Here is a 17892-nt window from a genome sequence, read left to right on the forward strand (position 1 = left end):
GGATGGATAGACAGATAGACATGACAGATAGATAGACATGACAGATAGATAGATAGATAGATAGATAGATAGACAGATAGATAGACATGACAGATAGATAGATGTGTGATGGATGGATGGATGGATGGATGTAGTAAGTGTAATAAATGTGTACCTATAAATGGGGATAATAATATATTATAAAAATAAATTAACTTCATTGTAAATATTGGAAGAATTTGACAAATAGGTTCTTGCAGCATCTATGCGGAAGTTTTTACAAAATCAAAAATTTGTACGTTACTTTTGATACAGTATTATTTTAATTATATTTTTTATAATACCATTGTCAAATTTTTATATGTGGAATTCTATTTTCACTGTTATGTTCCAACCTTGTGAATTGTTTGCTAAAATGTGCTTGTATCATTACTATAAATGTGAATTCATGACATCATTTCAGTTGATAAATTGTGAAATGTATACCAGTGGTTTGAGTAACATAGAAAAACAATCGGTAACGAGCAATAGCGAGACAAACAGACCCAACCTGACCAAAAAAATGTAAATCCAATCAAAGATCCTCTCAATATGTGCAGTACAAGCTTCCTGTTTTAACAGGAAATTCGTCAATACATAACAGAAAACTGATCCATTTCATGGGTCTTTTAAACAGAACAAGGACTAAAGACACTTGCTTATCGTTTTCACAGACATATTTTATTTAAAAAACATTATTGTCTTACTGGAAGAAGTTAGAAAGACATTATATTTGGCGTTAAATCAAATCATGTTAAAAAGGCAACCTTAAAAAATATGCTAAAAACAGTGATATTAAAAATATTAAAATGTACACTTGTTCACTTAAACAACAAATTAAGACATTTAACAACACAAAATAACAAACTTGCAAATGCAACTTTTAGCTGGTAACATGTCTAAATCTGTGCTGCTTTCTTTGGCCTCGGGCAACACATTCTAATGTCTAACATTTTCAGAAAAACACCCTTATGAGATGAGCGTTCAACAAGGAGGACAGCGTCTTAAGAAAATGTGCAAAATCTACATAATAAAATATCACAAATGTACATACAACCATAGTAAATCATTAAAGCTACATGTACGGCAACCACAATTATAAAGTTAGCTAGATTTTTGTACACTGAGGAGAGATTGTAAAACAAAAACTTTGTTTAAACAATGTTTGAGTCAAAGCTTTTCAATAAATGTCATTCACATTGTAAACAACGCTTTATTTAATAGTCGGAAACATGTCCGAGTATTCTTTTACCTAAAGATTGAAAGAAATCGTACTTTTCAATTGTTTTATTGCATAAAGAAAACTAGGATCTTTTGCATTGCAGCTTTTTTTACATTTTCCCACAAATTATTATTAATATTAATATTAATTAATATTAATTACCCAAATATAATCTTGACTGGTTTTATATGTTCAGTCAGGCTATTACTATGATAACCAGAATAGAGGTCGATTGTCAGTAGGGTTGGGAATCGTAAGGAATTTTACGATTTCGATCCTCTTAACGATTTCGGTAATTCTTTTAGTACCTTAGAAATGAGAATTGCAATTCTAATTGCATTAACTACCCTCTGCGTTCTGTTTATGGAACGGCTGTGGCTCAGGTGGTAGAGTGGGTCGGCTGCTAATCACAGGGTTGGCGGTTCGATTCCCGGCCCACATGACTCCACATGCCGAAGTGTCCTTGGGCAAGACACTGAACCCCAAGTTGCTCCCAATTACAGGCTAGCACCTTACATGGCATCTGCAGTCATTGGTGTGTGTGTGTGTGAATGAGAAGCAGTGTAAAGCGTTTTGAATACCGCTAAGGTTAAAAAGGCGCTATATAAGTGCAGACCATTTACCGATATAAAAAATCAGAAATACGTTTAATACAGTTCTTGTAAAAGGTGTGTTTGCAGACTTTTTAAAGACATAAATACAATCCAATAATAGATCCTTACACTATTTTAAATAAAGAAATCTAAACCAACACGAAATGTGATGGTATATTTCATTAATTCATTAATAATTGTATAAAATTCCACTTATTACAACCAAACTTGTGTATCTTTAATTATACATTGGAATGGTTCTTTCGGGATCGGACTATACCGGAAGCACCATACGTTTTGTGCTGTTGATTGAAAAGAACTGGCTCCTTTGAATAATTATGTTGGGAATCGAACTGTACCGGAAGCGCCTATGTTTCGCGCTTTAAAAATAGCCGGTTTGAGGCTCGTTCGATTGGGAATTAAATACACTGGTAGAACTGTGTTTTATATGCTGTAGAGTCAGTCGAGGGCAGCGCTGCTGCAGAGATGCGCTGCTAGAGTATTTAAGGACGGTGTTCCGGCCACATCGGTGGAAAACTGGTGGAAAACGGAACCGAAAGTAACGAAGAACGGTTCACAACCCTAACCGATAGTCATTTTGCCGATACCGATAACTACGGTGATGGGAAATGCCGATAACCGATTAATCGGTTATAGATTGTTATAAAAACGTATTTTTCTTTATAATGGCGGGATAATAATAAGATTCCAAAATGAATAAAATCCCAGATTCAGTTTTTGTTCAACCAAAATCCTAATAATAACCAGAAAACTTTAAGATTTGGGGCATAATGTGGAATTTTTAAGTATAAACAAGCCCGAAACACAATGGGGAATTTTTGCCAATAACCGATAGTTTTAAAAAGGAACTATCGGTACCGATTAATCACCGATATATCGGTTATACCTCTAAACCAGAATACAGTTCAGATGCAGGAAGTGTTTTGAATAGTCCAATGTAATAATTTTAGTACCAAGAGGCAAGAGTTAATGATTGACTTATGAATGCAAAGGATCCATGTGAGTGAGCAAGATGTTTAAAATGCAAACTAAAGCCGTTGCACCCTTGAATAGTGGAACCTAAATAAAGTCTAAAGTTTATGTACACATCTGTTTACAGTGTTTTTGCATTGGTGGCTACAGGCAGAACATTTGCTGTGATGTTGCTGTGGCAAAGGGAAGTGAGCTGGGATAGGCTCCGGTTGCCGTGGATCCCCTTCCGTCATTTACCCTGACCTAAGGCTTGGTTTCCAGTGCAAAGTCCATGTGAATGTGAAGTAGGAAAACCGCCTCCCCTTCCCCCAACATTCCAAAGCCTTACGGGGGGGATCACTCCGTAGCATTCCAGAGAACGCCAAAGATCTAAGGACGGAAAAAGAGCGAATGAGTTACACATGTTGTGAACTTTACATGGTTCACCTACACATTTCTATGAGAATCTGAACACATGACAAAATCGTACGCTTAGTTGGGCAAAATATTCACGGTATGTCAGCATGAGCTCATTGGTTTTTGTAGGTAATCATTCTTAAAATTAAAAAATGATTATAATAATATTTATTTTAATAGAAGCTGATACATTTAATAGTAATGTACATACGGCGTCTAAAACACAAGCCCTTTACCTTTGTACAACTTCGCTGAGATGTGCAAAATATGTTTGGAAGTCCGATGATCTTGTCAGCATTTTTATGTAAAATGTAAATTTGTTTTGTATATGTTTGAATAGAAACAGATACATGTAGTAGTCACCACGTTAACCCTTTATATATGTGCAAATGTTGTTAGAAACTGATATGTATAATAGTAACATACAGACATCGTCTAAAATGTCAAATTTAGAGACGCAACTTTTTTTTTGCTTAGATGTGCAAAATATTTTTTTAATGTTAGCATGATCGTTAGGATTTCTACATACAGAAAAAAAAGTATTTTACATAAAATGTACGTTTGGATAGACACTGGTACGTAAAATAGTAGCATATGGATAACATCTAAAATGTAAACATTTTTGGTTTGTACAACTTTAACTTTTTTCACTTAGATGCGCAAAATATTTTTGAAATGTTAGCATGATCGTTAGTATTTGTACGTAAAATATAAATATATTTTTTAAATATATGTTGACAGAAACTGGTACGTATAATAGTAACATATGGACAACGTCTAAAATGTAAACATTTTTGGTTTGTACAACTTTTACTGTTTTAACAAAAATATTTTTGAAATGTTAGCATGTTCGTTATTATTTGTACGTAAAATATATGCATATATATATATATATATATATATATATATATATTGGATATATGTTGATAGAAACTAATACGTATAATAGTAACATATGGACAACGTCTAAAATGTTAACCTGTTAAAACTTTAAAAACTTAGTTTTTTAAATGTACTAATTTAGAGATGCAACTTTTTTCGCTTAGATCTCAGCACGATCTTTAGTGTTTAAGTAAATTGTACGTCAAATGTATTTATTATTTATTTATTTTATATGTTTGGATAGACAGTGGTACGTAAAATAGTAGCATATGGACATCTAAAACGTAAATAATTTTGGTTTGTACAACTTTTACTTTTTTAACTTAGATGCGCAAAATATTTTTGAAATGTTAGCATGATCTTATTATTCGTACATAAAATTGTATTTTTGGGGGGATATATGTTGACAGAAACTGGTACGTATAATAGTAACATATGGACAACATCTAAAATATAAACCCGTTAAAAACTTTTTTAAATGTACTAATTTATAGATGCAACTTTTTTTCGTTAGATGTCAGCACGATCTTTAGTGTTTGTAAGTAAATTGTACGTCAAATATATTTTTATATATATATATATGTTTGGATAGACTCTGGTATATAAAATAGTAATGTATGGATTTACTAAAACAAACATTTTAGGTTTGTACAACTTTAGAATGTAACTTTAAGACTACCTTTTGCTTAGTTGCGCAAAATATTTTGTTAGCGTTCGTATGTAAATTGTAAACGTACAATTTTTTTTATATTTTCACAGACACTGATACAATATCAATGTATGTGTGGACAGCTTCTAAAACGTTAATCCTTTACATACGTACAACTTAAGAGATGTAAAGAGTTTGTTCGCTTAGATGCACATAATATTTTTGGAACGTCAGCGTGATTTTGTTAGTATTTCTACGTAAATTATATGTTAATTTAAATGTATTTAATTTTTGGATGTTTGAGTAGACATCGGTACGTAAAATAGTAACATATGCACAGCTTCTAAAACGTCAACTTTTTACGTATGTACAACTTTAGAGATGTACGTTTTTAAGACTTTTGCTCAGTTGGGCAAAATGTTTTTGATATATCGGCATAATCGCATTAGGATTTATATATAAATTGTACGCATACGTTTTGATAGACACTGATACAACATAAATGTATTCACTGCTTCTTAAATGTAAACAATTAAAGAGACGTACAAAGGTTTACAAACAAGCGCCTCTAAAGTTGTATATGTGTAAAAATCGGTCCATACATTTATATCGTACAAATCTAAACACTAAAATATATGTGAACTACAACAAATCCTTAAGCATGAATACCTACGAATACTAATGAGATCACTTTCGGTATGTTAAAGCCTGCATTTAATTTAGCAAAGCTATTTAAACACGCTCTATAAAGGTTTTATTGTTCTATTAAATGTTTTTCATCCCCCGAAAAACACCGGTAATGAACCTATAAAACAAGCCGATCCTTTAGATGACATTTTTGGACAAAGATTTCATCATGGGTTGCATTGGGTACATGTAAACGGTTAGTGGTCGATAAAATGCAGATGTGTATAAAATACAATTTAATCGTAGCAAATAAAATCAAACAATATTACTGTAGTTTCATGTGACACCCCGAGAGATGGTTGTATTGCATCCTCTATGGCACCTATTTTTTACCATTGTTGAAATAATCAACATTGCAGAAGCATTAAAAATACTTGCGAGCTCTCACTATTTAACAAGTACAGCGGCTTCAGATTCTGTTATATTTAAGCATCCCATATTTCAAACCTGTTATTTCTGGGTGGCATGGCAGACACGTTAATTTAAGAAGTGACAGGCTATACTACAGAAACCACATGAAGGCTTCAGTAAAGTGAAGAGCTCTTGAGTGTTGCATAACTTGAGTTTCAGATCGTTTAAGCACTGCTTGTCCATAAGGGTCACTGGTTTCACCCCCCTCAACCAGCACCAGGGCAGGTGACTTTTGGCCCAGTTTGTTGCCCTTAGAAATTCAATTAGAGCAAGTCCTAAAGACCCTAAAGCATGCTGGGGATTCAGTCAGCTTGTGTTTAATACATCTAATAGTCAGGCCTAAACTGTAAATACTGTTTATGCTTCGAAGTCTCTGTTCTCAAAGTAAAATATTTGTATTATTTTGCATTACTCTTTTGACTTGTTTGTAAAGTATTTGCACTAATACTTTTTTGAAAGTTTATTAATTATATGGAATAGAAATATAAAGATAAAAAAATATATAAATTGTATTGATACATTTAAATGATTCTAAATCATTTTAAGTAGACATTATATTTATATTTTATTTATTTAAAATAAAAATAATGACACAGGCATTTTTTTGGTGAATAAACGTTTAATAAATTTGACAACCAAGGGTGTTTTAATTATCAATAAAACTTTTTAGAAATCTGTGAATTTGTGTAATATTTATAAATATATATATTATTTTATTTTTGTAAGGGCTGACAACAAAGTTGAGTTTTGTTATTAATGAAACTTGAAATATATACATGTGAATAATAAATTCTATTAAATACTCAAATGTATTTATCTATTTTAAAACGGGATTACAACATAAGAATTTTTCGTGATTAATCAAACTAAATATATATATATATATATTTATGTTATTTTTTATTTTGTTTAAGGGGTGAAACACAACTGAGTTTTTGTTATTAACAAAACTTTAAATATTTAAATTTGAATAATGCATTTTATTTATTAATCATATAAATGTTTTCTTTATTGTATTGATATATTTGATAAATAATTAAAAATTATACATTTATTTATATTTTATTAAAACAATATATTTTTTATTATTTTTTTACAGACACAGGCATTTTTGTGTGATGAAACTTTTAATTAATTTGACAACCAAGGGGTTTTTAATAATTAATCAAATTTGAGTGAATTTGGGTAATAAATATTTATAAACGTATGTTTTTTTTTTGTGATTTAATAAAACTTGAAATAAATTGTATTTATTACCCTAATGATTTTGTCTATTTTATAAGGGATGACAACACAAGATTGTTTCATGATTAATATGACAAAATAGCTTAAATTTGGTTAAAAAAAAAATAAACAAATCGGGGGGGGGTGACAAACAAAACTTTAAATATTTAAACTGGAATAATACATTTGATTTATTAATCACATAAATGCTTTTATTTTATAAGGGATGACAACACAAGGGATTTTCATGATTAATAAAACTAAATATATACATTTTAATAATACATTTGATTTACATCTCAAATATATTTAAACAGCCAAAATTTGATTAATTTTTTTTCTAATTTTTTTTATTTTATTTTAAATTGTTTAGACTAACACAAGGGATTTAGTGATTGATAAAACGTAAAATAAACGATTATTTCATCAACTTAGTGAATTGATAAGTGTTAGATTGGTAAGGTCACTGGGGTTAAATAATGACCACATATGGACTATCAGTTCGCCTTAATTATGCAATTCATCTGATCGATCCAACATCTACTCATCTATCAGATCGATTTTAAATTAGAGCCTTATTTATTAAGTTAACGGCCTTTGTATTATGCAGCACCTACATCTATGCTGGCATTGTTTATTAATGAGCATTACTACTCTACGGGTTATTACTCGGAGCATGTTAACATATAAATCTAACAAATTTGCATTGGCATTTTCATTTATGTAATATCTGAGCTGAGATCTAATTGATCTGTTAACAACCAGGAAAACAGGGTCTTTTCAGTCTGTGCACCCCCGGCTAGAAAAGGTGGTAAGTGTGTGAATCGCAACCTTTTCACCTCTTTTGATGTATTAATATTACGCAATTCTAATTAATCACACCCAGCGAGCTCGCAGTTGGGTGACATGCTTGATCTAGTTACGGCTGGTGACCAATTTAAAGCCTTTGTATTATTACATTTCTTTGAGCAGATCCTCCTTTCAGGGACAAAAGAGTCAGAACATTTCAAATAACTTTATGCAAATCCAAATTGCACCACGGGGCAGAAAGGGGATGGAGCGACGCGTTGACCTTATTCAGACTAGCTTCATATTTGATTATCTTGAGGATAGTTTTCCAATATTTCATCAGCAGAATGATCAACGGCACAACCAATGGATGAGACTGTAGCCTACTTCTATCCCTCACAGCCTCGTTGAGTCATTTTCATTTCCACCCAGAATTAAAACGCTTGCTACCCTGAATAATGTCCATGTGCCTGGAGGACACAGATGACTAACAATAAAGGATCTTTCTGTTTGGGTTTCGGATGGCTTTTAAAAGGGCAGACATTAATAAAACATTAGTATTGACCGTGAGGGTCACTCCGTCCCCCCTTCTCTAAGCTTCATGGATAATAGCCATCTGGAGAGGCATGAACTGTCCATTGGCCTTGTTCAGGTGTGTCATACAACAAACATAGATTCATGCTGTGTATATTTGATTAGTGCCAGTTTATATGGCGAGCTAAAGAGTCAGAGGATCTTGTTAACTTCCTTCCTGGTGCTTACATTATAGTTTGGGATACTTGTCTTGCCAACTAGTCAACATTGTAGCTGCCTGAAGAGACTTGACAGGAGATATTCAACTGTAAACATGGCTGTGTTCGGAATGGTATATTGGCTTACTACTTAAAGAATACTGCACAGTATACACCTTCTATATCACCCCTCAAGTCGCGACGTTCTGAGTGACTCCAGCCAGGTCTCCTAAGCAACCAAATTGGCCTGGTTGCTAGGGAGGGTAGAGTCACATGTGGTAACCTCCTCGTGGTTGCAATTAGTGGTCTCGCTCTCAATGGGGCGTGTGGTGAGTTGTGTGTGGATCATGGAGTGTAGCATGAGCCTCCACATACTGTGAGTCTCCGCGGTGTCATGCACAACGAGTCACGTGATAAGATGCGCGGATTGACGGTCTCAGAAGCGGAGGCAACTGAGACTCGTCCTCCGCCACCTGGATTGTGGTGAGTACCCGCGCCACCACAAGGACCTAGTAAGTAGTGAGAATTGGGTATTCCAAATTGGGAGAAAAGGGGATAACAAATAAATTGGGATGTGAAACATTATGCGTCGTAAACGGTTTCAAACTGTAGTATGCTACATTGTCACTTGACCTACACTAACTCAAAATCAACAAATGACTCACCGTGCTGACATGCAACGACAATAGAAAAGCTAATTTGCGATTAAACAGGCGTGACTGACTGGTGAGAAAATATGCGAATGAAAGCATGTTTACACCTTAGGTGCAATGCATGTACAACATTGTAGGGTGTACTGCAAGTCGTTTTGTTGTAAAACATCAAAGCAATGGAGATTTTCTTTAGTTCTTTTCTCACCCTTGTTAAGACCTGACAACTTCTGAAGCAACAGATTTAGATTTTGGCTGCCAAACAATGCAAAATATAGCCGCCCTCTGTTCTGCATGCCTTGCTCCATAATAAAAATCTACGTCAAATGAGTGAGATTCAAAGAGCTGAAATTGCTTCATATTCAATCTAAAAACAGACTTTTCTGTTTCAGATCTGGGGCCTTGCAGCCTGCTTGCCTCTGTCCGTCTCCACCTAAGCCATCTGTTTATTGAGGGAAGGCAAACAGCAGTTTCCCCTAGGCATCTGTCCATTATGTGTGTGCCTAGCTCTCAGCAACAAGCTTCAAGTGTGCTAAGCAGAATGGGCTGTTTTGTAAGTTGAGCTAGCGGCTGTTTTTAGATGTGCCTTGATCTACAGCCTCCACGGAAGAAAGCCATACAGGTTTGGACCGATAAGAGGGTGATTCAGTTACGACAGGACTTTGATATTTGTGTGAACTAACCCTTTAAGGCGACTTCTAGCAAGTACCTGTTAAAGAATAAATGAAGGGAACATTTTGAAAGACCTCACAAACATAAGAAACATTCTGTACTAATGTCAGATGCGTAAAACAGAGCTGAAAGCTTCCAGTAATGGTGCCGTCTCCATTCTTGAATCTTTTTGCCAAACACTGGCCCTCGATCTCAAACAAACCCACCTCCTTCAAACATTGCCGATCCATGTGAAACCATTATTTGAGTTATCTGTCTTGCTTTTGTCTGCCCTTGCGAGAACATTACTTTAGACCATTTATTTCTAAGATGGAAGATTTGTAAACATCGGCCAGATACCCGAACAAACTATCTTTTTTTTTTTTTTAGGTCAATGTCTAAAAAGTACTAGCCAACCAATGGCATAACTACAAGCACAAACCTGATTTTGTTCTTGTTTGAAGCATCTGGAAAAGCCTGTGAGCTCCAAAACGCTTTTACTCTGTAATTTGTGCTGCCACATTCCTTCTTATGTTATTAAGCAACATATCTTCTTTATTTGACACCCTACAGCACTAATTAGGGTTAGACATTTAAATCAACAAACAAAATGACTGCTTTGTACATACGAGAGGTCTTTGGGACTTGTATTGCAAGCAAATGTTGTTAATTGGTACAGGACACTATTTGACTCTCTACTTTTTCAAGTTCAAAGGCTAGGATATACTTAGTTTTTCCTGCATGCCATTCTGTGACATACACAGTCGAGAACGTAGCCTTTCAAAGTATCCTCTTTTAACCACAAGCCCATATGGATGTGTTCAACGCACTGTTTGTGGTACTCTTTTAGCAGTCAACACCAGGTGCATACGCTGATGGCGCACAAAGACGTTTACTGTCAGGGTGCCTAGAAAAACTAGACTGCATTCAAACAGTCTGCACGTACTGTGCTGATGACGAAATTTGCACCAAACGCACCTAGCACAAGATTTACCGCTATGCGGAAAACCGAAGTATACTTTGGCCTTAACTTTAATAATGGTTATAATTAAAAATGTACAATAGCTGCTTCTTACAATGTATATTATGGAGTTTGTGGCAATACTCACCCAATAAGGGACATATTTTCGTCAAGATGGGAGGTACTTCCAGGTGCTGATAAACGCTGTCGGGATAAGTGAATAAGGCACACTAGTTATGCTGTCCCATGAGTCCGTAGAGGGGTCATAGCAGTCCAAGGTTTTACACCTCTGCGCCCCAAAGTAGCCCCCGACCACATATAGCCGATTCCCCGATGACACTGCGTGACAGCTGATTCTTTTGGAAGTGACGTCCCCAAACTTGGTCCACTGGAACGTCTCGCTGTTGAAGCGATAAGCTGAGCTCGCAGAGAACTCTGTGTCACCGCCAATGACAACAACATGGTTGCCAACAACCGCCGCTGCTGTGTAACGCCAGAGTTGAGGACAAGTGGCGGGGACAGTCCACCTGTTTTCACAGGGGTCGAAGCACTGGACCTTGGGATACTTGTCCCTGTTGACACTAGTCCCGCCAAAAGCAAAGAGCTTGTTTTTGGCACCAACAACAGCAGCATTGCTCACACCCTCTCGAAGAGGCGCTACTAATGTCCACTTATTGGACTGTGGGTTGTACTGTTCCACTTGTTTTAGTGACACAGATGGGGATGCAGGAAATGATCCTGCAATGGATGTATGTCCACCCACAACATACAAGATGTGGTCAAGTTCTGCTGAGCCATGTCCAAATCTAGCAACGAGCATTGGAGCAGCTTTGGACCATTCATCGTGCAAGGTGTCGTAGACCCAAACATCTTTTGAAGCCCCATTTTCAGACCCTCGTCCACCTGTAATGTATACTTTGCAGCCAATGGCACAAGCGCTACACTCTTTGCGAGGACTGGGGAGGTCCGTTTTGGGTGTGATCTCCTTTGCTTTGTGATCAATCATGTAAACTTTGTCGCACATGAATGTTTGGCCCCCTAGAAGCAGAAGGGCTTGGCTAACCTTACGGGGTTGGGCGCAGAGGCCTGTAACAACTCCGTCGTTCTGAAGAATCTTCATTTTGCAACAGACGGCGTCTTCCACAATCTCACGGCCCACCTTGTGCCCCATGACTAGCTCCTCAGATGCAACATTCTTTAGCAAGTAGGTCTCCGGGAGCAGTGCGAGGCGAACACACCGCAGAAGGTCAGGAAGATCAAGATGTCTCCTCCCGATATCTGCTTTTACCCAGTCAATAACAGCCTCGTATACAATACTTTCATCCTCTACCTCCAACTCCTCGCTAAAAATTAGCTCCTGGACTTTATCTTTTGGCAGGCTCAGGAAGTCCTCTGTGTGGTACAGATTAGCAAAATTCGCCAGGCACATATGCCAAGAAAGCTCGTACAATCTCTGGCACTGATGGGCATCGGACAAAAGCATCATCCCAAGGCAATTGGACGGATGCAGGTTCTTCTCCAGGAACTCTGCGGCAGCGTCTCTGATGTCATGGAACTGGAGCATGTCGCCGGCCTCCAGCAGAGACTCAGCATTTTCCTCGTTAATGATGACCCGGGCGGAGTAGGCATAGTCTAGCAGAAGCTCCAGCACCTCTGGGTGAATAGAGTCATGGAAGTTGACCTCAGCGTCACGGCTCTCTTTCATTCCACCACTGAACATGGCCTCAAAATAGCGACTACACGAGGCCAACACCAACCGATGACATGGGAAAGCCCGATGTCCAGCATGCAACACAACATCGGTGAAGACCCGTCGCTTGCGGAGGAGGTTGAGGTGAGTAAGCAGACTGTCTGCATGTGACGTCTTGTGGAACAGATGAATGTTCATAGACCCAGAGCTTGACCTTGACTTTCGGTTTTCGTGATTACTGACAGACATCTTTAAACTAGACAAAAGACAAACAAAATATGTGAGATTACTTACATTTATGCATTTGGTAGACACTTTTATACAAAGCAACTTACAGCGCATTCAATATATAACAAATTTTAGTATGTCTGTTCCCTTGGAATCAAACCCACAACCCGGCTTTGCAAGCTGCATTTTCCACCAGTTGGGCTACAGGTACACATGGCTACACTACTTCCCAGCAGATTCCTCATAGATTAGTGTGTTTCCTTGTTGAAAAGGTTTAAAACTTCAAATCATCACAATGGATGTATCATCATACTTCCAAGTGTAATTACACTATCCTTTAAACAACACTGGACCTCTGTGAACTCATAATCGTTTGTTAACCGTCAATAAAGCATTACAGTGTTTAGTTCACCTTGAGTTTGTACTCCTTTCCAGAACAAGGGTTAATGATTCACAAGAGATGAATCATCACCTACCTCTTTGATCTCTGATAAAGTCACTGCTATTGGACTGCTAATCATTTTATCATTTCAGTCAATTTTATAACAACCTACCAAAATACACAGAAGAATGAACCTTGGAACTTAATTGTCTAACACTACTGTAGTCCAATAGTGAAGTAGTGAAGTAGGCCTAACATGATTGCTTCACCATTGTTAAATATATATATATATACACAAACAAAGACAAAGAGCCCCCATTTAGCCTTAACAGACTGTAGAGGCAAGTGCTGTTAGCGAGCACCTATGAAGGCCGAACGGACACAAGGGGTGGGTGGCCAGCACACACACACCACCTGTGTCATCCCAAAGTGGTGATGTATATACACTGCACCAGGTACTCATTTAGGCTGAGTCAACCTAGGGAGGCCTGGGACCAGTTCAGATAATCATCACTGGTGTTGTCCATGAGCGGGAATCGAACTCAGGTCGCCAGGTTCATAGCGCAGCAAGCTAACCGCTACACTACCGCTCCCTACTACCGCTATCTCAGCAAGTATTGACGCAGACTACCACCCCTGGAGTCACAAGTTTGAATCCAGGATGTGCTGACTGACCCCAGTCAGGTCTCAAATTGACCCGGTTGCTAGGGAGGGTAGAGTCATATGGAGTAACCTTCCCATGGTCGCTATAATGTGGTTCGATCTCGGTCGGCACTTGGTGAGTTGTGCGTGGATGCCGCGGAGAACAGCGTGAAGCCTCCACACATGCTACGTCTCCACGGTAACGCGCTTATTAACAAGCCACGTGATAAGATGCGCAGGTTGACGGTCTCAGACTCGGAGGCAACTGAGATTCGTCCTCCACCACCCGGATTGAGGTGAGTCACTAAGCCACCACGTGGACTTGGAGAACATTGGGAATTGGGCATTCCACATAGGGGAGAAAAAAACGAAATATAATCAGGACATTACTGATGTAAAAAACAGCACCATCACTATTTGAACATAAGTAATTTTTGATCAAATCTAGATAGCAGCATCACTCCAACAGCTTATCCTTGAGTAATCATGCTAAATTGTATCAAACTAACATTATATCAAACACTGCTGAAGTTGTTTGGTTCATTAAATGAAGCTTAACGTTGTCTTTGTGTTTGTTTTTGAGTTGCCACAGTATGCAATAGACTGGCATGTCTTAAGGTCAATATTAGGTCAAAATGGCAAAAAAGAAACTTCTCTAGAAACTCATCAGTCAATCATTGACAATCTATGGCAAGTGCTACAGGAAGTGTGGGGTGAAAGGTCACCTGAGTATCTGGACAAACTGACCGCTGGAATAACAAGGATCTGCAAAGCTGTCATTGCTGGACATTGAGGATTTTCTGATGAGAACTCTTTGAAGTAGTTTAAGTTACATTTTTTCAAATTGTAATAGTAATTTTACACATTATTAATGTCCTGACTATACATTGGGATCAGTTGAATGACACATTGGTGAATAAAAGTACCAAAATCTTTCCATAAGAGCAAAATCTGTAGATTATTCCAAACTTTGTCCGCCTGTGTGTGTGTGTGTGTGTGTGTGTATATGTGTATATATATATACACACACACACACACACACACACACACAGTGCACATAATAAGGTGACTTTGGAGATGAAAAACAAGAATCAACCAAAGCAAACCTTCAAAAAGCCTTCACACAGTCACCACAACATCATTATCTTGAAGATGCATCAACCAAGATTATAAAGACCTTTAAATCCTCCATAGTAACTCTAGTTTCAGCTAAAATACCCTATTTACAACAATTATTGCCACAAAAACTGCTGTCATGGGCAAAAAAATGGCAGAAAAATTATTTAAAATGATTACACTGTTTGAAGAAAATCCCATATTAATTTATTATGATTGTACAACACTAGTAACTGTAGCAACTATCTGTATTTTAGTGCAATCTCGTGCATTTAACATGCTAAATAATTTAAATACCACTTAAAAATCCTTAATAAATAACTAATAAATAAGAATCTGCAGACGCTAAAGTGACCGATATTCGCTAGAAGTCTAATATCGTGATAAAAACAAATACCGCGATTATATTATTAGTTCTACACAAAACTGTTGGGAGAAAAGAAGTATATGACCTTACCTTATTTCTATTCCTCACTCGGACTCTCACAGTATGCATTCGACTGTCAAAAGCAGGTATATGACTTTAAGACTTCGTGCTCCGGGTTTCAGTAGTAACATGTCTCTTTCTGAGACCGATCCAACACTTCTCCTCCCGATCCGCCTGCTACACACCGGAGAACATTACTGCAGTGACTTGAGCTTTGAATGAGTGTGACGTCAGGATCTCCGTCGTTCCTCCTCTTCCAATCAATGGCCAATCCTGGCGGAGCAGGTGATCTTAGGACGCGCTTTATTATTAAAAGAATGGTTTCGGTGAATGAGTAAGCATGCAAGTGTGTGCGATGTTTTTAATATTTGTGAAAAAATAATGTCTGTTCCAATGAGACACCCTTTAGACTTTGTGAAAACCAACGATTATTATTATTATTAAAAACTACTCCAAAAATAAATATATTTTTAATATTAACTACTAATATTAAAAATATATTTATTTTTGGAGTAGGCTAATTAAACGATTATTCTTATTATTATTATTAAAAACGATTCCAATATTAATATTTTAATACTAATAGTATTAAACTATTATTATTATTATTAAAAACTATTCCAATATTAAATGTATTATTAAATAGTAATATGAATCATATTAAACGCTTATTATTATTAAATCTTAATGTGCAAATGTTTGTAGTTAATTCATTGTTGAAGTATGCCTGAATTTTTATCACTATTTTAAATATCATTTTTGTCATTCTGACATTGCTTAGCAAAGCAAATTATTCCAATATGACAAGCATGATTATTATTGTTATTATTATTATCTTCACTGTCACTCTTAGAGTAGTTTTTGTGTAACCAACACACTCACTGTACTGACTGTACATTTCTGTTGGACCCCCTTACCAACACAAGCATTAATGTCTAGGAGTTATTATAGCTTAAAACAACCGTTACTGTCCCAATGGCCCTTTTTACAGCACAGTCATCTAAACCATTTATATCTCACTTTACAAATAAATAATAATAATAATAATGCCTGTTTTCAATGGTATTGTAAATGATACACTCTTTATCATAACAATGATAAACAAGCTAACAATTGCATGTTCTATATTTATTAATGCATTTATCTTTATTTATATATATATATATATATATATATATATATATATATATATAATAGGCTAATTTGTTCTCTTATTCTGAGTTGAAGAACATCTGAAGTGATTTCTGTTATAATGTAGCGCCACCTGCTGAACAGAACCCTCTTAAACGTGGCAAACATGTGAGATTATGGCAAACTATTTATCTATTCATTTATTAGACATCTACCGAATAGTAGCACTATAGTTTTGGACATGTTCCATATTATTAATGAATATTGCTATATATCAGAGTACCATATCATACACTCACTATACCGTGGTACCATAGTCCCAAATAATAATTTTTGGTTCCCAGAACTTTCTCAAATATTCACAAATATATAACCTAAAAAGAACATTACTAGAATGTTAGGAGTTGGTCCCCAAATAATAACCAAAGCGGAACCATATGCTAACATTAGGGGAACGTTCTGAGTTTGAGTAAGAGTAAAGGTGTTAAAAAAATTTTTATTTTAATTTTACAAATGACTGAATGTACCTTTAAATGCTGCGTTGAAGAATACATTGGTTACAGAGAATTTCAGATTAATTAATATAATATATATTTAACATATAAGTATAGTAAGACAATTATTTAAACAATATATATATGTATATTTGGGGACTAGTAAGGCTCTATATGTGTTTAAATACAGTGTTGGATATATTGCATTACTAAGTAATTAATTACTGTAATTAAATTACTTTTTCATTGGAAAAAGTAAGGGATTACTCTTAATTTTTTAGTAATTTAATTACAGTTACTTCAGATGTAATTTTGTTAAATACTGTATAGACACATACAGAACAATTCTATATAAAACAATAGTGAATTTAAAATAGAAATTTAACGTCTAATGTTAAAATGTATGTTTTATAATTGAACGCTGCCCCTTTAAATTCTTTGGCCAGTTCATGAATAATTAATATGATTTATTTGAAAGAATTAAACAAAGAGTTTCATGTCTATTTTATATTTTTCACCTGGTCGAGGTTGATCAGCGTTTTAGAAAGTAATTAGAAATAAGTAATTCAATTACTTTTCAGACAGAGTAATTAGTACAGTAATCTAATTAAACAGTGGAAGATGTAATTAGTACTAGTAATTAATTACTTTTTAGAGTAACTTACACAACACTGTGTTTTTATATATATATATATATATATCAATGTAATACACACACACACATCAACACACACTGATTACAATGTAATACACACACATCTATCTATCTATCATATATATATATATATATATATATATATATATATATATATATATATATATATATATATATATATATATATATAATAACGATGGAAAACTACATTTCCCAGAATTCAGCAGTCATGATCTGTTCAACAGCGCTTCCGGGTCATCTCAAGGGCAT

General features: G+C 35.6%; 1 protein-coding gene across 1 annotated transcript; it reads right to left on the minus strand.

Moving 5' to 3' along the window:
• Positions 1-687: 687 nt before the first annotated feature.
• On the minus strand, positions 688-15524 carry LOC127641314 (ectoderm-neural cortex protein 1-like). Its single transcript, XM_052124242.1, has 3 exons — positions 15373-15524; positions 11006-12803; positions 688-3195 (listed from the first exon to the last, which is right to left on the minus strand). The coding sequence occupies exon 2, from the start codon at positions 12794-12796 to the stop codon at positions 11027-11029; it is 1770 nt and encodes a 589-aa protein (XP_051980202.1). The 5' UTR covers positions 12797-12803; positions 15373-15524; the 3' UTR covers positions 688-3195; positions 11006-11026.
• Positions 15525-17892: the final 2368 nt, after the last annotated feature.

The sequence above is a fragment of the Xyrauchen texanus genome, chromosome 50, assembly GCF_025860055.1.
Source record: "Xyrauchen texanus isolate HMW12.3.18 chromosome 50, RBS_HiC_50CHRs, whole genome shotgun sequence".
Lineage (NCBI taxonomy): Eukaryota > Metazoa > Chordata > Actinopteri > Cypriniformes > Catostomidae > Xyrauchen > Xyrauchen texanus.